At 45.6% G+C, this 26,488-nt stretch overlaps 1 protein-coding gene across 1 annotated transcript; it reads right to left on the minus strand.

Annotated features, from left to right (window-relative positions):
• Nucleotides 1–217: 217 nt before the first annotated feature.
• Nucleotides 218–26,275, minus strand: PRC1 (protein regulator of cytokinesis 1). Its single transcript, XM_042988018.1, is given in 16 exon segments — nt 218–1,360; nt 2,891–2,932; nt 3,251–3,427; nt 3,997–4,043; nt 4,046–4,106; nt 7,320–7,430; nt 7,644–7,790; nt 9,964–10,059; nt 11,975–12,111; nt 12,869–13,016; nt 13,815–13,964; nt 14,413–14,583; nt 14,661–14,894; nt 16,652–16,774; nt 17,010–17,142; nt 26,139–26,275. Coding segments are annotated over 16 exon segments (1,860 nt in total). The 5' UTR covers nt 26,150–26,275; the 3' UTR covers nt 218–1,288.
• Between the last annotated feature and the right edge of the window lie 213 nt (nt 26,276–26,488).

Consider the following 26,488-nt stretch of genomic DNA (forward strand, 5'->3'; position numbering starts at 1 on the left):
AAAACCAAAAAGCCAGGCCTATAAAAGATGTCCTGTTAGGGACAGAGAGCAGTGCAAATGGAAATTTACATAAATATTTAGAAATAAATGCACAGAAGAACATAAAACCATACTCCCAACAAAAAAATCTTATATTTTCTTTTTAGTCTTTTCTGTTTTCCACAGACCAAAGCAACCAAAAAGTGATTTGGCCGGGGAGAAAAAAAAACAATATATCTTTTTGAAAGGTAAGTATACACATTTTAATTTATTTTTAAGAATATATTTATATTTTAAAAACAGGACATGTATACGTCTAAGCAGCATGGCGGACACAGACCAAATCCACGCTGGTGAGTTTTGAGAACCATTGAACGTGCTGACAGAGGCAGACAAGGTAAGAATAAATAGTGCTTTGGGGAGAGCAGTAGTGATCAGTAGGGTAGGTAAAGACGTGGACGCCGGAGCAGAAACAACTCCCCGATACTGATTTGTGCAAAGTTCCAGATCTCCACAACAGAAATGGCCCAACCCATCCAAACAGCCTCCCAGCCCGGCAACTGCCGGGGTAGATGAACTCGGACCTAGCGGGCAGAGGGATGGGGGGACTCAACCCAGAGGAAAACTGCAGAAACAGAGTTCAGACAGGCACGTGTTCGCACACACGTCCCCACAAAGGGCATTGCACGATAACAGGACTGTACACAGTTTAACAAAGGAGCTCCCAGCCTCCCTGTCACCTCTTTGGCAGTAGGTCAGGCCATCTCCACTTCTGACACACACACATCCTCAGCAGGAGGAAGGCTGTCCTGTGTGGTGGAGACAGATCTTTAGGTGAGAGCAAAGCTACTGTAGCCAGAGCGTTAACTCCGCGTCCCTCAACAAAAAAGATGTTAATTACTGGTGACAGCCCTCGAGCCAATATTGCTTCAGGTCCCTACCCCAAGGACCGGCACACTCCTTTTCCCACACCCTGGTGAAATACGACACGCCCTTGCTCGTGCTTCAGCAAGCAGAATTACGGGGTAGAGAAAAATTAGGTTCCATATGCTAAAATTTGCACTTACTGCTATGAACTAAGTTTTAATGTGTTTCTTGGGTCAAAACAAAATCAAGTCTTTGAAGACCCACTAAGCCTATGATGGACTTTGCTCTGTGACACTCATTCACTTCTGTAAGTTAGGCCTGTGGTAGTGGAACCTGTCCAGATTCTCAAGCACACCTAAACTCAAGAAAAATGAAAGCCACATAGATAATTAGATCTAGTCTAGGCACAGGAAGCCACAGCTGGCTGACCGCTCAGGGCCTCTCAGGACTGGATGTTGGTCGAATTGAGGATTCGAGAAGTAGCATCAGATTTGGAAGCCTTTGAAAGTTCTCGCTGTTGAAAAATAAATAATGTCAGTGGCAGTACTGTCCCTCCTCTGCATGCCCCGCCCTTGTAAGCATGGGTAAATGTCAGCACAAGGTCCCCTGAGGGCTGTTTCTCTGAGACAGAGGTCCCTCTCCAGCACAGGTTGTTAGGAACACAAGATGAGAGGCTCTGAGCCCCGTTCTATTAGTCAGAGATTAAGCATGTGCACACGTATGCCCGGGACCTTGTCCTTAGTTCTGTTACAACCGCACAGAATAGCAGTCCCTCAAGTTTCACAAAGTACTCTATCGAGTTGTCAAGCTAGGCAGGCAACAACCTTTGGTCTGTTGAGCCCTTAATAAAGCAAGGGGCCAGACCTTTATCTACCAATCCCTGGGGCTGAGGGCCTTGTAACCTGCTGGTGATATGATCTCATGCTGGAGCACATGGAAAAGAAGATAAAGCACGAATACCACTGAGAAAGAGGTTAGTAAAGGTTAGTCTACCGGCTTTGGTGCCGCCTGGTGGAGTCCATTACCAGCCAAAACCAGATTAGAGATAAGCAGGGTACATTTAAGCCCCGCGGGGATGATACGGGGCTTGGCTAAACAAGCAAGGAAGAGAAAGTTGGACCCTCTGTCCAGCAATCAGCTAGCCAGAGCAACGTACACTTCTGTATATAAAACCATACCAATCATTTAATTTGAAACAAGTGCCATAATATGAAACTGTTTCAATGCTCAAAACAAGCTCCTGCCTTGGGCAACTGCCCCGTTCTGTCACTGCAGTAGTAAGAGCGGGCACCATGGCTTTAACGCAGTGTCCCCTCACCCACGGTGAGGAACAGCCTCGCTTCCCAGCAGGAAGATACGGAGGGCAGAGAGAACGCACACTGGTAAGTAAAGGGCACTGCAGTTAAGTGTTAGTAAACACGGAGTAGGTTACTAGGAACTAAAGAGCATCTGGAAAAATCTCCCAATGCCACATATACGCGCTAAAGCAGCTTAATGAGGTAGAAACAGGCAGAGGCAAGGAAATGAACACTGGCTAGCTCACAGAAGACAGAAAGTTGGCAATTCAGCCCTCAGGGGTTAGTAAGTCATATACTCCAGGAAACAATCAGCACACAGGCCAAGAACCTCATGATGGGCAGCACACAGCTGGGGCTCCCCTCCCCACGTGATGGGGCCTCTATTCTTTCCGGCACATTGGAGGCCTCTGATGTCACAACTGGGGAGGGTGAAGGTCTTCTGTTGTGAAAGACAGGATTAAAAAAAAAAAAAAACAACTTTGCCTGACTTTAGGTAGGGCTGAGAATCCAATTCAAGTCTGAACAAGTTTTCTTGTTAATCAGCAGATTAGTCTGTTGGGACTGAAGTCAGGTATCCTTGAGGTCCGCATTAGGACTTCTGCTCCTTTGTCAAAAAAAGGTTCTGTGGTAGTACAGCTGAGATTATTGGTTAGTGTAGCCCCGTGCCCAGACGGGAATTAAGCCAGCAGATGTGACAGGTGAGTTTGGAAAGCGGACATGGGACATGCAGGGGTTGCCATACAGACCTGAAGCCCGACAGTGGAGCTGTCAGAGAGGGACGGATCCTTCTAAGAACAAAGAATTAAGACAATTACCAAGAACTCCACCAAGAGAGCACCAGGGCCGTGATCAGAGGGTCACCTCCTGCAGCCAGGGAATGGTATTTCTGAAGCAGAAGGATCCAGGCTAAACATCTAGTTGCTGCTGCCAACTTCCTTCTTGTATGCTCCTTAAACCAGCCCGCCCCATGCCATGATCAAGGCAGGAAAGGGATTCTCAGCCTCCAAAGAACTGTCCTCACGGCCTGGGTGCCCTTGGGAAGATACCCACTCTGCCCCAACTGTGTGCTCCCCAGAGACTGGCAGATATTAGAAAAGGTGAATTACCGCAAACTCAGAATAGGTGCTGGCAACAGAATTAATGCTGAAGTTGCGCTGGAGGGGGGCCGAGGCAGGGTACCCACCACTCAGGATGCTGCCGTTGAGCTCCAGGTTCTCCTTGTTGGCTCCATGCCTGCCAGCACGGGGCGTTTTTTTCCCCGAACAAGTGGAAGTGACGACCGGCTGCAGAGAAGGGAAAGAGAGCGATCCGCGCACCATCCTCAGAGTGACCACACACACACACACACGCAAATGGCTAAAGGCTGATACCGTCTTTGTTATTCATGGGCCTATAACACTCTACTTGTGGGTTCAAAAAATACATGAATTCTTAATGGCTTGCAAAATACCTACCTTGAGCATAGTCTGTAAAATACTTGAAAGACACACTTAGCACAGATTCCCTACCTCTCCTGGTGTGAGAGTACCCGATTCTGTCTAGTGATCCAGTGTCGCTGGGCTTGAACCCACACACAGGGACCTCACTCAGCAGCAGCTGAAGACCAGGCTTTGCACTGAACCTAGTTACATCCCAGTGATTCCCATGATACTACCGGGGTTCAGAATGACCGCTGGGTGTATTTGGTTGTTGTTGGTTTCTTTTTTTGGCAGATAAGCTGGCTTGCTCGCAGCATCTCACTGAAAACCGAATCCAGGGCTCTCAGAAACTCGAACGACGAGGTGGGGCCCCTGGGTAAATGGGCTGGAGGTGTGCTGGGGATGTCCCTTGTACACGGAGCATACATACTAACCTTGCTGCCAGAAGGTGGAAGTCGAGACACAGGGGAGCGGTAGATTGTCCCCCAAAGACAGGCCGAATGCTGCTGTTGGCCGTAGCGTTGGACATGATGGTAGTGTTCAGCTAAGGGGAAGAACAGAGATTATGGAGATGGGGTAACATGCCTGGCAGCCCATCCCTACACTATAGAGAAAGGAGTATGGGAAATAGTCTAAGAAAGATGGGTTTACATGGTTAAGAGCTTTGAGGAAAATTGTGACCAGTGTTGAAAGTATTTCTATCTGGACTGCACTATAAAATGGTAGCCATTTTGTTTGTAATTCTATCATATTTAGGTATTTACCCAAGAGAAATGAAAGCAGATATCCCTACCAAGACCTATACATATAGAGAGCAGCTTTATCTGTAATAGCCAAAACACTGCCTACAAGCCAAGTGTCCATCCACAGGCAAATGGATAAGCAAACTGTGCAATGGAATACTGCTCAGTAGTAAAAAGGAGTGGCCTATTATACATGTAACAACATAGATGAATCTCAAAAAACCTATGCTAAACGAGAGAAGCCAAACCAAAAGAAGAATACATACTGTATAATTGTATTTGTATAAAATGTTAAGAGGGGCGCCTGGGTGGCTCATTTGGTTAAGCGTCCGACTTCAGCTCAGGTCATGATCCCACAGTTTGTGAGTTTAAGCCCGCATCGGGCTCTGTGCTGATGACTCAGAGCCTGGAACCTGCTTCAGATTCTGTGTCTCATTCTCTCTCTGCCCCTCCCCCACTTGTAATGTGTCTCTCTTTGTCTCTCAAAAATAAATACATGTAAAGAAAACATTTTTTAAACGTTAGAAATGCAAACTGGGGGCGCCTGGGTGGCTCAGTTGGTTGAACATCTGACTCTTGATTTCAGCTCAGGTCATGATCTCATGGTTTGTGGGTTCGGGCCCCATGTCCAGCTCTGCACTGACAGTGTGGAGCCTGCTTGGAATTCTCTCTCCCTCTCTCTCTCTGCCCCTACCCCACTTGTGCTTTCTCTCTTAAAAAAAAATTTTTTTAAATAAGAAAGTGAACAAACAAAACACCATAAAGAGTAAAAACACAAACTACACAAGACACAAATGCTGCCAGTAGACATGGCAAGAGGTTCAATTTCCATTAGTAAGGAGGGAGATACAAACTAAAATCATGAGACATAACTTCATACCCTCAGATGGACAAAGACTTAAAGTATGAAAGTATCACCTGTTAACAAGGATCAGAGTCTGACACTTAGGCACTGGCAGCGCAGATCATTCATCAGTGCAACCAGGGCTTCAGAAATGTCTGATCAGAGGAAACTTTCCGATTTTATTTTTAAGCAATCTTTATGCCCAGTATGGGCCTGAAACTCACAACCTGGAGATCCAGAGCTGCTCTACCAGCCGGGCGCCCCTGACTTCACTCTCGAGAGCAAGGGCCTCTCGCTTCTCTTTTATGCTCAGCGTGTAGCACAGAGGTCTGCAAACTTTTAATTAAAACAGATCTTTCCATAATTGATTTTTAGCGTTCTAGGTTTTTAAAAGCTTACCACATTTTTTTTAAGTTTATTTTGAGAGAGAGCGCTCTCGTGCACATGCATGCCAGGGAGGAGTAGAGAGAGACAATCCTAAGCAGGCTCTGCCCTGTCAGCATGGAGCCCCATGCGGGGCTTAGACTCCTCAACTATGAGATCATGACCTGAGCCGAAAGTGAGAGTCGAACGCTTAACCAACTGAGCCACCCAGGTGCCCCATCACATGATTTTCATAATAAAAAAACTACCTATTATGGGGTGCCTGACTGGCTTAGTAGAGTGTGTGACTTATCTCAGGGTTAGGAGTTTGAGCCCCACGTCGGATGTAGAGATTACTTAAAAATAAAATCTTCATAATATCTAATATTGGGGCACCTAGGTGGCTCAGTCAGTTAAGCATCCCACTCTTGGTTTCAGCTCAGGTTATGGTCTCATGCTTCTGTGAGTCAGAGCTCGTCAGACTTGGGATTTTCTGTCTCCTCTCTCTGCTCCCCCAACCCCGTGCCACTTGCACCGTCTCCGTCTCTCTAAAAACATAAAGTGGGGCGTCTGGGTGGCTCAGTCGGTCAAGCATTGGAATTTGGCTTGGGTCTTGATCTCACGGTTACTGAGTTTGAGCACTGCATCAGGCCCTGTGCTGACAGCTCAGAGCCCGGAGCATATTTTGGATTCTGTGTCTCCCTCTCTCTCTCTGCCCCTCCCCCACTCATGCTGTCTCTCTCTCAAAAATAAACATTAAAAAATTTTTTTTTTAATCAAAAATAAAGTAAAATCTATCAACAATAGGGAACTAGTTTAATAAGTGATGGTATGTCAAGAGAATAGAATATACAGCTAATAACGAGCATGTATTTGAAGAAAGTTTGATACTATGAAAAAAGAACCACAACCAATACCAACTAGGGGAAAGGCAGAAATCCAAATCATATGTGACCTCTGTTTTGTAAAAATACATTATTTAAAAACGAGGAAAAACAGGGGCACCTGGGTGGCTCAGTTAAGCGTCTGACTTCAGCTCAGGTCATGATATCATGGTATGTGAGTTGGAGCCCTGAGTCGGGCTCTGATCTTACCGCTCAGAGCCTGGAGCCTGTTTCAGATTCTGTGTCTCCCTCTCTCTCTGCCCCTCCCCTGCTCGTGCTCTCTCTTAAAAATAAGTAAACATTTAAAAAAATTAAAAAGCAGGAAAAACAAATACTCTCAATAGTTCTCTTGGAGTTACACTACAGGTGATTTTTTTTTTTTTTTTTTTTTTTTAAACTCCCTGCAACGCAGGGCTCACATTCACGGCCCTGAGATCAAGAGTTGCACATTCTAACTGAGCCAGCCAGGTGCCCCTGCAGGTGCTTTTTAAAAGATCTATTGGTTATAAATATGAGCTGAGGAAAGAGAAAGGAAATACTGCTCTATTTCATTTATCAAAGGAAAAGTTAAACTATCCCATTTACTAAACATGAAAGGCTCTCACAGAATATCATTGTCACTTGTCGGAATTCTAGGATGAACCTCTGAAGGTCTTCATCATTACGGAATGGTGACAGCTATGGTCTCCCAAGATTAATCCAAGACCTCAACCACAGGCACACATCAAAGCCAGGTTCTTGACTGTCATTATCAAGTTATTACTTGGGATTAAGTACTGCCTTCTGGTCACACTGTCAGATGGACTCAACCTGGAAGGTCCCCGAAACCCTTTCCCATCTGCAGGGCAGAAGGCGAAAGGTGGCCAAGAGCCCCAGCCTCGACAACCCCTCACAAACGGTGGTTCACAAAGCCTCAGGTTCACCTTGCGCACTTTGCCCGGTGTGTTGGGTACCAGTCCTCGCCGCTTGCTGGGGGTTCGGGGAGCACTGCCATAGAGCATCTCTGTCTCTGTCTGCTTCTTGTTCTTTAGTTGCTGTATGAAAGTCAGAAGGAACAGTGAAAACTCCCAGGAAAGGTACAGGTCTGGGATGGGGCAGAAGCTGGGCCAGATATCTAGAGCCAAGTGCCTGAACCCAGAGCTAAAAGAGGTGCGGTGGGCTAGCCCTTCAGCCAACCCAGGTCCCTGGAAGAGACCCTGGGCTGCTCACATTACCCTCGTCCTCTTGCCCACACTGTGCTCGCTTACTCTCTCTTGCTTGGCTCGCTCCTTCTCCATTCGATGCATCTCCCATTGTTCTGTCACATACTCCATGAACTTCTGCCCATTCACCACAAATGCCTGCGAATGCTCCTGTTCCCACATTTCAATCCGTGCCTTCAGCTCCTCTTCCAGCTGAGACCATAAAGAAAGAAACGTTAATCACTTCAAATCCTTGGTATGAAGCCCGAGTGAAAGTATCCTCCCGAAGGAAGACTCCCGCCCCAGAGCACGTAAGCCTCATTTCAGGGAGCGGGACTCACGTGGGCCCAGGTCAGAGTGGCCAGGAAGCAAATCCTAGGGACGATTTATTCGTAACACACGTGAAGGTGGGAAACAGCAAGAACCCAGAGTCTAACTGGGTTTTGGTGCCTAAAGCTGGAGGCACTGGGGAGGACGAGCAACATGAAATGAACAATGTACATTATGGGGCGCCTGGGTGGCTCAGTCGGTTGAGCATCTGACTTCGGCTCAGGTCATGATCTCGCAGTTTATGAGTTCAAGCCCCGCGTCCGGCTCTGTGCTGACAGCTCGGAGCCTAGAGCCTGCTTCAGATTCTGTCTCTCTTCCTCTCTCTGCCCCTTCCCTGCTCATGCTCTGTCTCTCTCTCTCAAAAATGAATAAATGTTAAAAATATATATATATTAAAAAAAAAAACAAAACACCACGATGTATATATTAAGAGCACCCCAATCTGGGTCCCGATCTAGAATCTACCTCTTATAGGCTATGAAAAGTTACCTAAGTTCTCAGGACCTCAGTCTCCTGATGTATAAAAATGGAAATGAATAAAATAGAACTACCCTACGACCCAGCAATTACACTACTAGGTATATATCCAAGGGATACAGGGGTGCTGTTTCAAAGGGGCACGTGCACCCCCATGTTTATAGCAGTACTATCAACAATAGCCAAAGTATGGAAAGAGCCCAAATGTCCATCAATGGATGAATGGATAAAGAAGATGTGGTGTATATATACAACGGAGTATTACTCGGCAATCAAAAAGAAGGAAATCTTGCCATATGCAACAATGTGGATGGAACTAGAAAGTATTATGCTAAGTGAACTTAGAGAAAGACAAATAAATGACTTCACGCATGTGGAATTTAAGATACAAAACAGATGAACAGATGAAGCAAAAATAATATAAAAACAGGGAGGGGGCAAAACATAAGACACTCTTAAATACAGAGAACTGAGGGTTGCTGGAGGGGCCGTGGGTGAGAGGATGGGCTAAATGGGGAAGGGGCATTAAGGAAGACACTTGTTGGGATGAGCACTGGGTGTTATACACATAGAGGATGGATCACTGGAATCAACTCCTGAAATCATTACTGCACTACATGCTAACTTAGATGTAAATTTAAAATGAATTAATTAAGGGGCACCTGGGTGGCTCAGTCCGTTAAGTGTCCCACTTCAGCTCAGGTCATGATCTCATGGTTTGTGAGTTCAAGCCCCACATTGGGCTCTGTGCTGACAGCTCAGAGCCTGGAGCCTGTTTCGGATTCTGTGTCTCCCTCTCTCTCTGCCCCTCCCCTGCTCTGTCTCTCTCTCTCTCTCTCTCTCTCTCTCTCAAAAATAAATAAATGTTAAAAAATATTTTTAATAAATTAATAAAAATTTAAAAAAAAATTTTAATGGAAATGACTAAATGGAAAATACTTTGGAATAGTATCTGGCACTTAATTCAATAAACACTATTACTATTAAAATAGAGAACAGTAACAAAGCCCACAGCACTTTCTCAAAAGTTTGTCTTTTGTTATAGGCTGAATTGTATCCTCCCAAAATTCCTATTTAAGTCCTAACCCCCACCCCCCAATACCTCAGAATGTGACTTTTTTTTTTTTTTCCCCACAAACAGGTAACGAAGTTAAATGACAAATGAGGTCATTAGGGTCAACGTGACTGGTAGCTTTGTAAGAGAAAAATCGGGACAGAGATACATACAGAAGGAAGACCATGGAAAGACGTAGGGAGGAAGAAAGTCATCCTCGAGTCAAGGATAGAGGCCTCCGAAGAAACCTACCCTACTGATACTTTGATCTCACACTTACAGCCTCCAGAATTGTGAAAAAATAAATGTGTTGTTTAAGCCAGCCAGTCTGTGGTACTTTGCTACACCGGCCCTAGAAAGCTATTAAGCCTTGATATTCAGTCAGGAGGAAGGCTCAGTATGTACTTATCCTGGCCCAAGCTTTAGAAGAGAAGACGGTTCTGGGGCAAGATGTTTCAAAGCCAAGGATACACAAAAAGTAAGGTGTTTTGTAGCCAAGCAACAAAAACTCAGTGGCAATATTACCTTAGGGAGTAGTTTTTGAAGTTTGGCTCGTTGCTTTTCTTCTTTTAGAAGATTTCCTCCGCGGTTTGTAAATCGACTTGGATCTGAAGCTTTTCTCTGTGAAAAATAGATTTTAATTAGAGTAAGCCCTGAGATGGTCAGACCAGTTAGTTCTGCTGAGATTCCTTGCTTTCGTAAACTGATCCATACTAAGGAGACTACATACTAAGGAGAGTTCTGCATTCCATCCACTGCAGCAGAGAGAAGTGATGGTGTTCCAAGGCAAGGGGAGTGGGGGGTGAGCTCCGTGGGCATATGCGAGGTCATCCACTGGGGTGCAGGAAGACTATGGTTCGGTTCCTTTCTAATCTAAGAGTGAGGTAAGCTTTAATATGGAGTGCACAATGTCACTGGCTCCCTTACTTGGTCCAGATGTCAGACATGACTTGTCACCTACAGGGAATGAGGTATTTGGAGGGACAAGGGAGAGATCTACACTCGGAGGGCTTGGTGGTGACAACCCTGTGTACCCACTCAGCTCTGGTGTACTAATGATGCAGGTTAAATGTGCCCACTTAAGAGGTTCATAATCTGGTTTTTATGAAATTAACACTCACAAAATGGGCAAGTTAAAATGTAAAGTGTTAGGCTTCTTACTCTTTTTAACAATTTTTTTTAAAAGTTTATTCTTGAGAAAGAGAGGAGAGAGATTGTGAACAGGGGAGGGGCAGAGAGAGAGAGAGGGAGACAGAGAATCCCAAGCTGGCTCTGCACTGTCAGCACAGAGCCAGATGCAGGGATCGAGCTCACCAAGTATGAGATCATGACCTGAGCTGAAACCAAGAGTCAGACACTTAACTAAGCCACCCACCCAGGCGCCCCCATTTCTGGTTTTTGTTCCTCTATCATGCATATATTATATCAGAACAGTAATCTAAATGTGTAATTTGTAAGTGTAAATTAGGTTTATACACTCAACAGTAGGAGCAGATCATCAGAAAAGTTTAGAGACAATCTTGACAATCTGGGGGCTGAGCTTGTAAAGAAATCCTATCTCCCTTCCAGACCCCTTGATTGATGACGGTCTATTAAACACTAACTAAAGGGACAGTAATCAGTTTCTCATCTCCTTAAATACCAGCATATCAACAAGACTTGCTTAATACTCTTCTTTCTTGCTTTCAACCAGAAGTTAAGGAGTAACCGAGAACTAGGACGTCTGTTCTGAAACAGCTGTAAGACCTCACGTATCTCTCTCTCCACGTGTGAGTCCTACTTTCCCACCTATAAACGTGAAGGAGTTGAACTCGGGATTCTCTTAGGACCCCTTTGAGCTCTGAGAAGGACTCTCCTTGTGCCCTACATGTCTTGTGTGGCTCACCCAGTCCCAGTCCCGAGCTCTGAAATGCTTTGAGTGCCCAGTCTACCGGAAGAAAAGGAATTCAGACTAAACAAATGTGCCCTGATACCCAGGCAAACTTTCTAAGAAGACAGCAAAAGTTGGAGTGGTAGTGAATATTAACTGCCTGCCCCAACATCCACTCTCTCCCTCCTACTAGTACTGAGAACCTGAATGTATCTGTGGCAGCAGGTGCCCCAGGCACGCCAGTGCTGGTGTGGGGAGCTTAATACTGGAAAGAGCCCTTTGAGGGGCTGAAGGGGCAATGCTTGAAGTGCAACGGTGGGGGCTCTAGAGCCACTTCGGACCACCCCTTAGTGGTCGGGGAGCCGTGGGCTGGAGAAGCCTGGGACACCACTGAGTGTGGAACAGCCATACCTGCTCTGGATGCTCTACCTCTAGACTTCCTTCAGGTAAGAAATTCCTACCTTACTTAAGGCATTAATTTTGTTCTTCCACGTTCCTGCATATAAGCTTCCCAAGTACAGATAGGTCAGCAGTAACTCAGACTTACTGATAAAGACAGGGTTTTAGAAGCCTGGTAAAGGGCAGAGGAGAGTGGACTCTGACTGTCCAGGGCAGGCCTTCTTAACACTTGATCGCACCGTAGGGAAACAGAAGCTAGGGCGGTACCTCAAACTCCAAAAAAAGCCTCCAGCTTTCTTCCCACTTCTGGACACCTTCGAAGAGTTCTTTGTGAACCTCATAGTAGTTTCTTAACCGCACGATCTCGGCATCATGGAGCTGAAGCAGATTTTCTGTGTAGTCCTCTGCAAGATACAAGCCCAGGAGATGAAAAACTTCTAGTGTTTAGTAACCCTCCTCCTCCTCCTCCTAGAATGGAAATCAATTTTTCTTCCGTAGAGTAAAAGTGATACGTGAATAAGCATATATCGTGGATAATAAAAGCCAGCTTCGTCACATGATCAGTCTGGGAGGAGAGGAGGGGCTAAGGGATTAGGATGCAGGCCACAGCGATGAAGATTCTCAAAGCTCTAGGTCATCTCTTGCCTTGTCCTTGGTTTCCTTCATATTCTTCCTTTGCATCCTGCCCACAATTTCTAAAACCACTGCTGAATTTAGTACAGTCTCGTCTGTCCGACTAGAATTCTGCTGAGCTCCTGGGGACAGGCTCTGTGGGCTCGAATGTGGGCTCTGCTGCCTATGTGCTGCCTCTGGGTTAAGTTGCTGAGCATTTACGTGCTTCTGTGTGCTCATCTCTTGACATGAGGACTAAGTGAGATAATATCATTAAGGGTTTGACACTGCACCTGGCCCAGAGTGAGCACCTGACGGACTTGAGCCTCAGAACCACAGGCTACAGTGATTTACTGCTTCAGAAATCGAGAGACCCCTCACTTCCTAGTAGCATTTGCAAATGTCTGTTTATTCAGGGAAGGCAACTGACGCTAAATGGCTTGAAAGGGGAGCCCTATCTGTTGGGTAGAGGAAACACTTCCCAGCAAACGTCTGCCCTCATAAAGACAAGTGAGCAGGCCACACGAAGGCCACCACTTTTGTACGGACCAGCGTAGTAAGGGGCAAAAGCCTGTCTCTGCTCCTGGCTGTAGAAACACTGGTCCCAGTACTGAGCCAGCTCCACTCGAATCGCCTCAATCACTTTCTTCATGTTCTGCATCTTCAGTTCCTCCAACCGATCCACTTCCAACTGCAGCTGAAACAAGGAGCTTTGGTAAAGGCGCTTGCCACACATTCATTTTCCCCCAGGAATGCAAAAGCCCCCATGCCCCTCCCCCCTCTAAATAAAATTATAACACAAAGCAACAGAGGTAAATCAATACTCTTTACAACAATGAGCTCACGGGAGCCAGAAACCTAAGAAAGGCACACAAAAGGACAGAAGATGAGCAGCTATCACCACCCTCGTCTGATGCTTGTCTTTTTTTTTTTAAGTCATTTTTGTTTAATGTTTGTTTATTTTTGACAAAGAGAGAGAGACAGAGCATGAGCGGGGCAGGGGCAGAGAGAGAGGGAGACACAGAATCCGAGGCAGGCTCTAGGCTCTGAGCCGTCAGCACAGAGCCCGACGTGGGGCTAGAACTCACGGACCGCGAGATCGTGACCCGAGCCGAAGTCGGACGCTTAACCGACTGAACCACCCAGGCGTCCCTTGTCTTTTTAAAAAAAAAAATTTTTTTTTAAATGTTTATTTATTTTTGAGAGAGAGGGAGCGCGCGCACGCAAATGGTGGAGGGGCAAAGAGTGAGGGAGACACAGAATCCGAAGCAGGCTCCAGGCTCTGAGCTGTCCGCACAGAGCCCGACGAGGGGCTCGAGCCCACGAACCGTGAGATCGTGACCTGGGCTGAAGCTGGACGCTTAATCAACTGAGCCACCCAGACACCCCTGATGCTTGTCTTTAAAAACAGGCTCGCTTGAGGCAGGAAGCTGGTAAGGACGACAGACTTGACACTTGTAGAGACTGCTGACCTAGCACCCACTGGATTTCTTACCGCTTTCCTGACCTTGGCCTTTGACCCAGTCATAACCGTGGCCACAGCTTCTCTCTCTTCTGCAGGTATTTGTAACCTGTCCCAGAGCTCTCGGATTTGAGCCCGCAGACCCTCACACACTGCTTCATTTTGTGACTTTCGCATTTCCAGCTGTGGGGAGGAGAGCTGACAGTTAGGGCAAAGACAGAACAAAGAAGCCCAGCCCGCTGCCTTCCCGCAAAGAAATGTCTGGACTCACAAGAAGTACTCTGACTAGATTGAGAAGAAGTGTATTTTTGTGATTCTGAACACAAACTGTATGGCTGTCATTATGGTAGGATCTCAAACACCAAGAACCAAGAATCAAATTTTTAACTTAAAAAATTAAACACTAAGCTAATTCACAGACGGATAGTGTCTCATTCAAAATTTCAATTTCACATTCTTTGAGCTATATATAAATTTTTTGCTTAAAAAATGCAAATCAAGGATGTTCATATCATTTGCTATCTTTATCCTTCCCCTTTTTACTTATATGGGCTTCTTATTTAAGACTGAAGGAAGAAACCGTCGGCTTTTTCAAACTGCTGGACACGATGGAGTAGGGAGTGGCCATTACCTGCCGTAGCAACTTTTGTAGTGTTGCGATATTCTCCAGAGACAAACAAAAGGCATCTTCATCTTCACACACCACATCTCTTTCAAAGCTTGTGTCTGGGGTGTGATCTAATTCTTCCATACACAGTATGATCTGTCTCTTTATGTTGACAAACTCGTCACGTCTAGAGGCCTATAAAATAAAATGATTACGAGCCCCTCCAGGAAAGTCCAACCGACCTTTAGGAAGTATGAGTGCAAACAGTATACCTTTGTCTCCCTCAAAGTGGCCACGTGCTGTCTGAACTGGCTCAGCTCCTCTAGGCTGGGAACGGACGAGCTGTCCACGTCATAGTGGGGCAGGCAAAGAATTTCACACAGTTCTTGATCTTGTTCCTGAAGTAGTTTCAGTTCCTGTTTTCTCTCCTTTTTCTGCTTTCGCATCAGTTCTACCTGAGTGCGCAGATCCTTTTCTAGTTGCAAGATGGTCGTCTCTCCTTCCTCCTGCAAGAGACAATGTGCCATTGTTACAAGGCTTCAAGTGGATTTATTCACATGAAGAGAAGGACAATGGAAGAAGGCTAGAGTGACAAACTTTTTTTTTTAATGTTTATTTATTTTCGAGAGAGAGAGCACGTGAGCAGGGGAGGGGCACAGAGAGAGGGAGACAGAGGATCCGAAGCAGGCTCCACACTGATGTCAGTAAGCCCTGATGTCAGGGCTTAAACTCATGAACTGTGAGATCATGACCTGAGCTGAAGCCGGATGCTTAACCTACTAAGCCTTCCAGGCACCCCTAGGGTGACAGACTTTTAGTTAAACTTAACAGTACATCAACTCACGGCCAACAAAATATGGCACAAGGAGGGTCCCCTAAGGAAGGTCTCTGGTAAAGGAAACGTACCAGGGCACTTTGGCAAGAGGTGAAAAGTGGTTGGAAAGCTTGTTTTGAGTTAGCTGTGGGGTAGTCTATTTAGCTCATAACTTGATGCTCATCCTAAAAAGCCTACAAACATCACCTAACCAATACAAATCAATAGTCCTTGCTTTACTCCAACAGATAAACAGGTGGCGGGGGGTAGGGGAGAGTGGCAGTTACAGGTCTTAAAAATTTATAGAATTTTATTCCACACCGGTGAACTAATAAAAACTGTCATGTAATTTAAGGGAGATATATATTTATCACCGTATATCTAACTTCTCACCCGATTTCACATTGAAAGTTAAAAAAAAAAAAGACTAAAGAAACTATTTGTTCAAAATCAACGATATATATGCCATTTCTGTAGATTCCACAAAACTACACTGATGTCATGATCTGACTGCTCTTGGCTGCCAGGTATGAATTGTCATTAACCCCTTAAAGGCGGTCTCCCCCCTAGCCTGATTCCATCTAGATACCCACGTAGTTCTTCCTGTAGCAGAGAGAGGGACCCAAGAATCTTATTGGCACCACATTATAGCCATCCTGTGCTGGCCCTGCACTCACATCTATTCTAATTACCTTGCCAAGCTCCACAGTGGTTTTCACTTCTATGATCCCAACACTACTTATACGGGATCTAACCAGGGACATGTTTTGGAGTCCTGTTATTCATTCCATCCTTGCTGGTGTCCTCATTCAAGCTCTCCCTTGTGCTGGACCACAAAACAGCAACCTGTCAGCGCGGTACAGAGATAATCATGCTCTGAATTTGACTATGCTCTCCTGACACTCCAGCTTTTGAGACATTTCTTCCCAAGTAGCCATTTTGGCTGGTTCACTGGTGTGCAGCTACTGGGTATAAAAAACCACAAAGGCAGGTCTTTTGGTAACTTTCCCTTGTATCACTAGTCCCTTTTGCTTCCTAGGTAGTGCTTTTAATTTTTTTTCAAAGAAAGAATAGCATGGTACCATCTGTACTTAGCTCTTCCTCAGAATTAAAAAAGAAAAAGTACATTATATATTATTTATATATATTAATATCAATATTATATATTAATATAATATACATAATATGTATATATATTATACACACACCCCACAAATATAGGGCTTGTTTTTGATCAAAGCATTGCACCACTTATTAGCTAGTATCTCTCAACAGGGCAACTCTTCACATAAGTGAAAGGTACTTTGGTGAAACTAAATAACTAGGTGACAAATTCTCCCTGCTTTCATGGCCAGGATTTCACAAGGACACCTTCCACCTGTAGCCCCAAGTCAGAGTTCCTTCCTAATCTCAGACCCCAGCAGGATCCCCTGAGACTCTGCCATGTACCTGAAATGGCTCGACATGTAACTCGCTGCACAGGGTATTCAGCTCTTTTTGACAGACGGATATGCTTTTGATGAGCCTTTCCTTCAGGCTCTCCTCTTCAGCAATCATCATATCCAGGAGGTCCTACAAAAGAGAATACAGTCCCATAAAAGTCTGAGGCCAATGGGGGAAAAAAACCCCAAACCAACAAACGACACCCAAACCTTCATAATTTCAAATTCTTAAGAAAGGACTTAAATACAAAGAAAACCAGGAAGAGCCTGTGACATCTTCGTGTCACTTCTGTAGCTGTGTCAGATGAGACACCAGTATCCTTACCCCTGAACTGCCGTAAAGAGACCAGTACTACCCCACTCACCTTGATATGCTTCTTTACAACCTCCGTTCTTTGTAACCGCTGGTCCTCTGGAATCCCAATTAATTCCCATATTTCCCGAAGGTGATTCAGAGCTTTCTGGAGACATACTATTGACTCCTCCGCCAGCACCTCACTGAAAAGCAAAAGAGAAGCCAGTAACATGAGCCACTGCCTCCAGACTAAAATAAAAACTTACTGAAACTAAATATACTAGTTTCTCAGTGGCCTGAAAGCTAAAACAAATTGAAAACAAGCATTCAGCTTAACCACTCTTCTCTCCAAAACACAACACTGGCAAAGCAAAATTCAGTATTGCCTTACTCTGGAAGTTCAATCTTCTGAATAATACTCAGAATGTGGACTTTCATCAACAATTCTACCCACGGCAGTACAATACAGAATTATAAAAGAAAAACCAGAGAGGAGCGCCTGGCTGGCTTAGTAGAGCATGTGATTCTCGATACCAGGATTGTGAATTCGAGCCCCACGTTGGGTGTAGAGATTACTTAAAAAAAAAAAAAAAAAAAAAAAGTAGGGGTGCCTGGTGGCTCAGTCGGTTGGATGACCGACCAGCTCAGGTCATGATCTCACAGCCCATGAGTTCGAGCCCCGTGTCGGGCTCTGTGCTGACAGCTCAGAGCCCGGAGCCTGCTCCAGATTCTGTGTCTCCCTCTCTCTCTGCCCCTCCCCAACTCACGCTCTCTCTCTCTCTCTCAAAACTAAATAAACATTAAAAAAAAAAAAAAAAAAAAGTAAAGATAAACCAGACAAAATAAAATCCCACCAACACAAGAGCTTGCTTGGTGAGAAGATCCTATAAAACAGGTGGCAATTTATCACACTCATTTCTTGTTCTTAAATTACAACTACTGACTTATAGAATGGCTAAAATTACAAAAGATAAACATCATGTTTTGGAGAGGAGGCACCTGGGTGGCTCAGCTGGTTAAGCGCCTGACTCTCGATTTCAGCTCAGGTCATGCATGATCTCGTGGTTCCTGGGATCGAGCCCAGGGTCGGGCTCTGCACTGACAGTGTGGATGGAGCCTGTGTGGGATTCTCTCTCCCTCTCTCTCTGCCCCTCTCCAGCTCATGCGTGCACACACGCTCTCTCTCAAAATAAACAAACGTCAAACACGAAAGTGATGGTGAGGATATAGAAAAGCCAGAACTTTCATAAAGTTGGAGCATAAACCGGTACAACCACTTTAAAACTGTGGGCAGCACCTATTAAACCTGAACATAGCAGTTCCACTTTTGCATGCAGGTCCAGCAGAAACGCACACATGTGCACTAAAGGCAAGAACAGGAATGATCAGAGCAGCACTCCTCATAATAGCCTGAGAGTAGAAACACCCCAGACGTCCATCAACGTAATAAACAGTACATTCCTATCATGGAATATTACAACAATGAATACACAACATGGATAAATCTCAGAAACATTATGAGAAACTATGCTAAACGAAAGAGGCCAGATGCAAAAAGACTACGTACTATATGATTCCATTTTATGAAGTTCTAGAAAAGCAGAACTATGGTGAAAGAAAGCACATTAATTGCCTGGGATCAGGGCAAGGGATCAATTGCAAAAGAGCACGAGGAAATTTTTTCAGGGTGATGGAGTGGTCCTAGATCTCAACGCTGATGACCTAACTGTATACAATGACCAAAATTCGAACTGTACATGTAAAATGAGTCAGTTTTACTGTATGTAAATTATACCTCAAACCTAAAAGAAAAAAAAGGAAGTAAAACAAACTACTGTGGAAAAACAAACAAAAGTTGGAGAAGAAAAGGAAAAACAGTCTTGAGTGAAAAAAGCCAGACAAGAAAGCATATATCACTATGTGATTCCATTTATATAAACTTCAAAAAACAGGCAACACTAAGGTGTACTTTCAGAAGGCAGGACGGTGGTCCATTATCCTGGGAGGTGGTGACTGGGACGGGGTACAAGGAACACTGGTTACCTACATGTGTGCTGACTTTGTGAAAATCCATTGAGTCTGCATTTGATTTCTGTATGTTATTCTTCAATTACACAAAGCTCATTCAAACATTTCATTGTTTATCTGAAATACGAATTTAACTGGGTACCCTGCATTTTATCTTTAAAAAAAAAGTTTACTTTAAAAATGATAACCAGGGGTGCTTGAGTGGCTCAGTCGGTTGGGCATCCGGACTTTGGTTCAGGTCATGATCTCGTGGCTTATGGGTTGGGGCCCCACACTGGGCTCTGTGCTGACACCACAGAGCCTGCTTGGGATTCTCTCTCTCCCTCTCTCTCTGCCCCTCCAGTGCATGCACCCTCTCTCAAAAATAACATTCAAAGAACAGAGAAATTTTCTCTCCTTTCTTAGATACAAATGGATAACAAAGACATTGCTCTGGTACCAGACAAACTAGAATCTCGATGTGCTTTGCCACCAGTCAGCAGTGAGGCCCAGAACAAGTCACTTAAACTGAGGGTGTGCCATCTACAAATGATGGGGCCAGGGGCTCTCACTGGCCCCCTTTGTGCCTCAGGGTATTCAGTGGCTCTTATGAATCACCAGGCTAGATCTCCAAGAATAGCAGTTTCTCCATAGGCTTCAATATTTTCTAGGGTTCTACTCGGACAGTTCAGAGCCTGGAGCCTGCTTCCAGCAGAGAGAGCCCGTCTCCCCTTCTCTCTGGCCCTCCCTGGCTCATGCTCTGTCTGCCTCTCTCTCTCTCTCTCTCTCTCTAATATAAATAAACATTAAAAAAGATTTTTTTTAATACATAAATAAAATAAAGGTTGCCTGTCCTAGGTGAAGAGAAGTTTTGGCACAAACACCAGTTGCCTATACCAGATGGCCAGTATCAATACCCAGATAATGAATAGCATTTCCGAGAATTTATTGTGGGGCGCCCGGGTGGCTTAGTAGGTTAATGTCCAACTCCTGATTTCGGCTCAGGTCATGATCTCAGTTTGTGAGACTGAGACCTGCACTGGGCTCTGCTCTGACAGCACAGAGTCTGCTTGGGATTTCTCTCTCCCTCTCTCTGCCCCTCCCCTGCACATGCTCTCTCTCTCAAAATAAATAAAGATTAAAAAATATTATTCATATCCATTCATTTTAGAAACGCTAACATGTAGGGACCCCTGGGTGATTGAGTCAGTTAAGTTTCTGACTCTTGATTTCAGTTCAGGTCTTGATCTCAGGGTTGTGAGTTCAAGCCCATGCTGGGCATGGAGTCTACAAGGAAGGAAGGAAGGAAGGAAGGAAGGAAGGAAGGAAGGAAGGAAAGAAGGAAGGAAAGGGAAGAAAGAAAAAAAGAAAGAAAGGTTAATATGTAATTAAGGCATTTATTTCATCTCAATTAACTAAAGTTAATTATTTTAATCTCAATTAACTAAAGTTCAACTACAGAGTTTTCCCAAATAATCCCTTTGCACTCCAATCTTAAGATAAAAGAATGCATAAACCAAAAACCTAATTTTCACATTTTATTAAAAATAACCTACATGGGAATGCAAGCTGGTGCAGCCACTCTGGAAAACAGTATGGAGGTTCCTCAAAAAACTAAAAATGGAACTACCCTACGACCCAGCAATTGCACTACTAGGCATTTATCCACGGGATACAGGTGTGCTGTTTTGAAGGGACAGACACATCCCCATGTTTTTAGCAGCACTATCGACAATAGCCAAAGTATGGAAAGAGCCCAAATGTCCATCGATGGCTGAATGGATAAAGAAGATGTGGCATATACATACAATGGAGTATTACTCGGCAATCAAAAAGAAGGAAATCTTGCCATTTGCAACCACATGGATGGAACTGGAGGGTATTATGCTAAGTGAAATTAGTCAAAGACAAAAATCATACGACTTCACTCATATGATGACTTTGAGACAAAACAGATGAACATAAGGAAGGGAAACAAAAAAAATATAAAAACAGGGAGAGGAACAAAACAGAAGAGACTCATAAATATGGGGAACAAACTGAGGGTTCCTGGAGGGGTGGTGGGAAGGGGGATGGGCTAAATGGGGAAGGGGCACTAAGGAATCTACTCCTGGAATCATTGTTGCACTATATGCTAACTAATTTGGATGTAAATTTTAAAAAATAAAAAGTAAAATTAAACTAAATAAATAAATAGAAGTGTAAAATATAAAAAAAAATAATAATAACCTACAAGATCTGGGGTACCTGGGTGGCTCAGTCAGTTGAGCGCTGACTCTTGATTTCAGCTCAGGTCATGATCCCAGGGTTGTGGGATCAAGCCCCATGTCGGGCTCCACACTGAGCGTGAAGCTTGCTTAAGATCCTCTCTCTGGGGCGCCTGGGTGGCTCAGTCGGTTGGACGTCCGACTTCGGCTCAGGTCATGATCTTCCGGTTTGTGGGCTTGAGCCCCGCGTGGGGCTCTGCGCTGACAGCTCAGAGCCTGGCGCCAGTTTCGGATTCTGTGTCTCCCTCTCTCTCTGTCCCTCCCCTGATCTCTCTCTCTCAAAAACAAAGCATTTAAAAAAAGAAAAAGATTCTCTCTCTGTCCCTCTCCCTCACTCACACTCGCGCTCTCAAATTAAAAAAAAAAAAAAATGATCTACAAGATCCAATCTGTGGTCGATATTCAATTTGAACGTAAAACCCTGGTGTTGAGCCAGACCAGCATGGGGCACTGCTCTGAGTGAGGGTTACTACTTCAGAGAACGCTCTCCAGTCTCTTCCAGGCTGCCTGGCCCACTCCACTCTAGCCAATCTCCACAGGACAGCTAGGTTCTTGTGAAAACAAAATCCGGTCAGGCCTCTGCTTAACTGCTCCCTTCAAATTTTCCCATTGCCCTCAGGAAACAGTTCAACCACTTTCAAAGGAAAGGCTTTCTAAAACCTTTCTCCAGGTTTGTCTCTTAATCTCTCCTACCCCTCATTCCCTAAGACTCCAGCCAAGGGGACTTCCGGAACATTCCATAGATGTGTTGCTCCTCACTCAACCATGTGTAGCTTTCAGTTGTTGATGCTGCCATGCTTCTGCCCATTACCTTCCACCTGCCATCACCTTCTTCGGACAGCTGTGGATTCCTCACGGTCATTTCTACCAACCCCCCCCCCCCCACCCTGTAGACCATAGACTCAAGGACAAGGACTGCCACATCTTATCATCTTCATTTTACCAGGCCCGAATGCACAGCAATTATTCAATAAATGTAATATGAATGGCCTTCAGTTCCTGCCAAAGGTTCATTACGCCTCTAACGTCTAGTTACAATTCAGAGGAGATTTATAAGCAGGGCTGCCTAGCTCCGTAAAACATCCAGAAGGTAAAGCGATCATTTTTCTGAACAATAAAAGTCTAGCACAACAGGAAAGGAATCTGAATAGACATTTCTCCAAAGAAAGATACACAGGCCAATGAGCACGTGAAAGCAGACTCGACAGCACCAGCCACTAGTGCAATGCAAACCAAAACCACAAAGAGATACCTTCACAGGCACCAAGATGTCTGTAGTAAAAGACAACAGTAAGTGTTGACAGGCAAGTGGAGAAATCAGAAGCCTCGTACGCTGCTGGTGGGAATGTAAAATGGTGCCGCCTCCTTGGAAAACAGTCTCACAGTTTCTCAGTTAAACACAGTTACCGTATAACGCAGCAATTCCATTCCTGGGTATTTACCCAAGAGAAATGAAAACATGTCCACACAAAACTCGCGTGCAAGTGTTTACAGCAGCATTTTTATAACAGCCAAAAAGTACAGACAACTCAAAATGGCCATCAACTATTGAATAGGTAAATGTGATTTACCCATCCAGTGGAATATTATTTGACAATAAACCTTGAAAACATTATGCCAAGGAAAGAAGCCAGTCACAAATGACAAAGTATCCTATGATTCCAAATAGGCCAGTCTACAGAGATAGAAGTAGATTGGTAGTTCTGTGGGGCTGGGGAGTAGGCAGGGAGGGTGGGAAAAGGGAGTGACTGCTAATGGGTATGGGCTTTCCGAAAGGAGGCTGAATATGTTCTAAAACTGACTGTAGTGGTAAGTACAGCACTCTGAATATACTAACACCTGTCAAACTGTATGCTACACAAAGGTAAGAAATCGTTTAAAAGACCATTTGAGATCTTTTCCAGGCCAGTGACTTAGGTTCAAGAGACTGGAAAAACCAGACCTTTTTACAACCTTTTGCGTCCTTGGGATGTATTCTTGTACGTGTCCTCAGCTTTTCAGTGATGTGCTAGAAGAAAAAAATCTCAAATTTCCACCTTCTAGGAAGTTACCTGAATCTATTTACAGGCAGTATATAATTGCACCAAGAGAATTATATTCACAGTGAATGTGCTAAGGCATCTTATGATCATACTTTTTTGAAACATCCAGTTATTCATTCAAATATACTACTTGAATGTTTATTATATACATGGTGCATCCTAAGTATTGAGGATTCAGCACTGAACAAAACTGACATCCCTGCCATTTTGAAGTTTACATTCTAACAACAACAACAACAACAAAAAGTGATAAGCGAATCTCACCTTAAATGGTAGTAAGTGGTGTGGAGAGAAATCAAGCAGAGAAAGGGCACAAGGAGTACTGAAGGTGCAGGAAAGGGGAAGTGCGGTTTTAAAGAGATTGGCCGGGAAAGACCTCCCTGAGAAGGTGATCTCAGCAAAGACCTAAAGGTGGTAAGGAGTCAAGCCACAGGACATGTGAGGGAACAGAGACCTGGGTGGGGGAACAACAGATGCCCATGTCTGAGGTAGGACAGTGCCTGGGGTTCCAAAACAATCAAGGACTCTGGTGTGACTAGAGTAGAGTACAACGGGACTCCAGAGGCTTTTACTCTAAAATACAGAATATTGGAGGATTCTGAATGGAAGACAGGGCATCCAGCCTTGTGGCTCCTTGTCTTGTGTTGACAATAAGCTTCAGGAGGCCAAGGCAGAAGCCGGGAGACCAGGCAAAAGATAATGGTGGTGACTTGGACCCGGGTGGTGACAGCCGAGGTGGGGAGGAGTGAGATTATGGCTGGTTTTTGAAAGTAAAGCTAATCTTAGGAATGAAAGAAAGGGTTGTCAGAGTGACAGAACAATCAGCATGAGTGCTCTGAAGAGTGGAACACTTTTTTTTTTTTTTTTTTTTTAAGTTTATTTAGTTTGAGAGAGACAGAGACAGCGTGAGACAGGGGCAGAGAGAGAGGGAGACAGAGAATCCCAAGCAGGCTCTGCACTGTCAGTGCTCGAACGTGGGCTCGAACCCATGAAACCATGAGATCATGACCGGAGCCAAAACCAAGAGTGGAACACTTAACTATCTGAGCCACCCAGGCTCCCCAAGAGTGGAACATTTTTTAATTCCTTGAAACTTACACTCGTGTGAGAACACTTCTCCAAGTAGAAGATTTGTAATTCCAAACACGCATTTTCCAACAGGCCCAATATTGTTAAAGTAATCAACCCCGAGGGATGGTTAACAATTACAGTTGTGTCCATACTGCTTTTAGTTGGCGGCCCTAACCTCGCCAGAGGTTAGCAGTCCATGTAGTGTAGATATTGGTTTTGGTTTAAATTGGATTTGCGATCTACAAAGCTCAGGTCACTTAATTTTGTGAAAGTAAGGTGGCTAAATTAATTAGTAAACAGCTAAGTTTTTCAATTAAGTCACAACCCCTCCCACCCCCCAAAAAAGCCTTCAGATGATTGCCAAAATTTTTAAAATACCAGCTTTATTGAGATTATTTTTATTCTTTTTAAGTTTATTATTTATTTATTGGAGAGAGAAAGAATCCCAAACAGGCTCGGCGCTGACAGCACGGAGCCGGACGCGGGGATCCATGTCACTAACAGTGAGATCATGACCTGAGTGTAAATCAAGAGTCTCACATTGAACAGAGCCACAAAGACGCCCCTATTGAGGTTACTTTTAAAGCCCCGCCTGTTTTTCCAGTGGTACCATTCTGTGTACTAAATTCCCATTCTGTGGAAGGCAAGCATTTGAAAAAGAACGATGGGATTAGTAATTATGGAAGGAAAAGCCTCCTACAGCCACAAAGCAGCCAGTCTGACCAATAACTGCAGACTAGCCATGAATCATCACTGCCTCACCCACTGCTTACAGAAAAGTAAGGTCAACGTTTTTATTACTCTTAACACAAAACCTGTGCCCTGGTTTTATTCTTATTTTAGAACAAATTTGGCATCTCTGCCCTTTTGGAGGTTACAGTCTAATAGCAAAAGAAAGGTGATAAACCAGCACAGCACACATTAAGTGGCAGTAAGTGCTATGGAGAGAAATCAGGCGGAGAAAAGGGGATAAGAGAATAAGAGAACACGGACATTCACCGTCCTGTCGCAAGTCACAAGGCTGGTGAGCAGCAGTGTGGTGAGTCTGGTCCCAGCACTGCATGAGGAGTTGTTAAAACCACCGGAAAAGAATTCCTTAATGGAGTTTCTTTCTTTCTTTCTCTCTCTTTCTTTCCTTAACGTTTATTTATTTTGGGGGGAGAGAGAGACAGCACGAGCAGGGGAGGGGCAGAGAGAGGGGGAGACACAGAATCCGAGGCAGGATCCAGGTTCCAAGCTGTCAACACAGGGCCGGACGCGGGGTTCGAAACCGTGAACCGGGGATGACCTGAGCCCAAGTTCAACGCTTAACCGACTGAGCCACCCAGGCGCCCCCTTAAAGGAGTTTAAGTTGCAAGGAGACCCGGCTACTTTCCTATTCAAGTAAAATGTTAGCACTAGAGCCCCGACGCCGCGGAAGCCAAGGAGAAATGAGAACGGGCCGGCCTTATTTAAAGAGAACCGAGAAACCGGCGCACAGAAGAGCCGGGACTTGGAACGAGCCGCCGGGCCGCGCGGCAGCACCTGAGACGCGGCGGGCGGGGCTCGCGGACACCCGGCGCGTCGGGGCCTCGGGAGCGCGCGGCCCCGGCCGGTGAGCTCCGGGCCCGGCCTCCGCCCCGCCGGCGCCCTCGGGCCGGGCGCCGGCTCTGCGCTCCGCGGCCCTGCCGGCCGCGCCGGGGCCTCCCCCGGCGCGGGCTAACATGACACCCGCGCCCGGGCCGAGGGTCGTCTCGGGGACCCCGCACCGGCCCGCACCCGGGACGGGTGTCGCTCCCTCCCGCGTCCCCCGGACTCCCCCGCAGCCCGCACCTTCTCCTCATGGCGGACGCTCCAAGCAGCCGGGCGTCGAGGCCCCAGACCTCCACGCAGGGCCGAGCGCAGCAACCTCCCGCAAGCACCGGCGGGCTTGCTCCGGGTCGCGGCTCCGCGAGCCGTTAGGCCCCCGCGGAATTTCAAACCGAGCCCGGAGGCGGAGCGGCTCCACGATTGGCGCCCTGACCTGACGCTCTTCGCGAAGCCCCGCCCCTGGCGGCGCGCCGCGACGGCGCACTGGGTCCCCCGCGCCCCGGGGCTGACGGCGGGGGTTCCAGGGCTGGGCGGGGGAGGCGCTCGCCCGCCGGCTTGGGTTGGGGTCTGTGTCTGCGCGTGCGCCGGGTCTC

Source organism: Panthera tigris, chromosome B3, assembly GCF_018350195.1.
Source record: "Panthera tigris isolate Pti1 chromosome B3, P.tigris_Pti1_mat1.1, whole genome shotgun sequence".
NCBI lineage: Eukaryota > Metazoa > Chordata > Mammalia > Carnivora > Felidae > Panthera > Panthera tigris.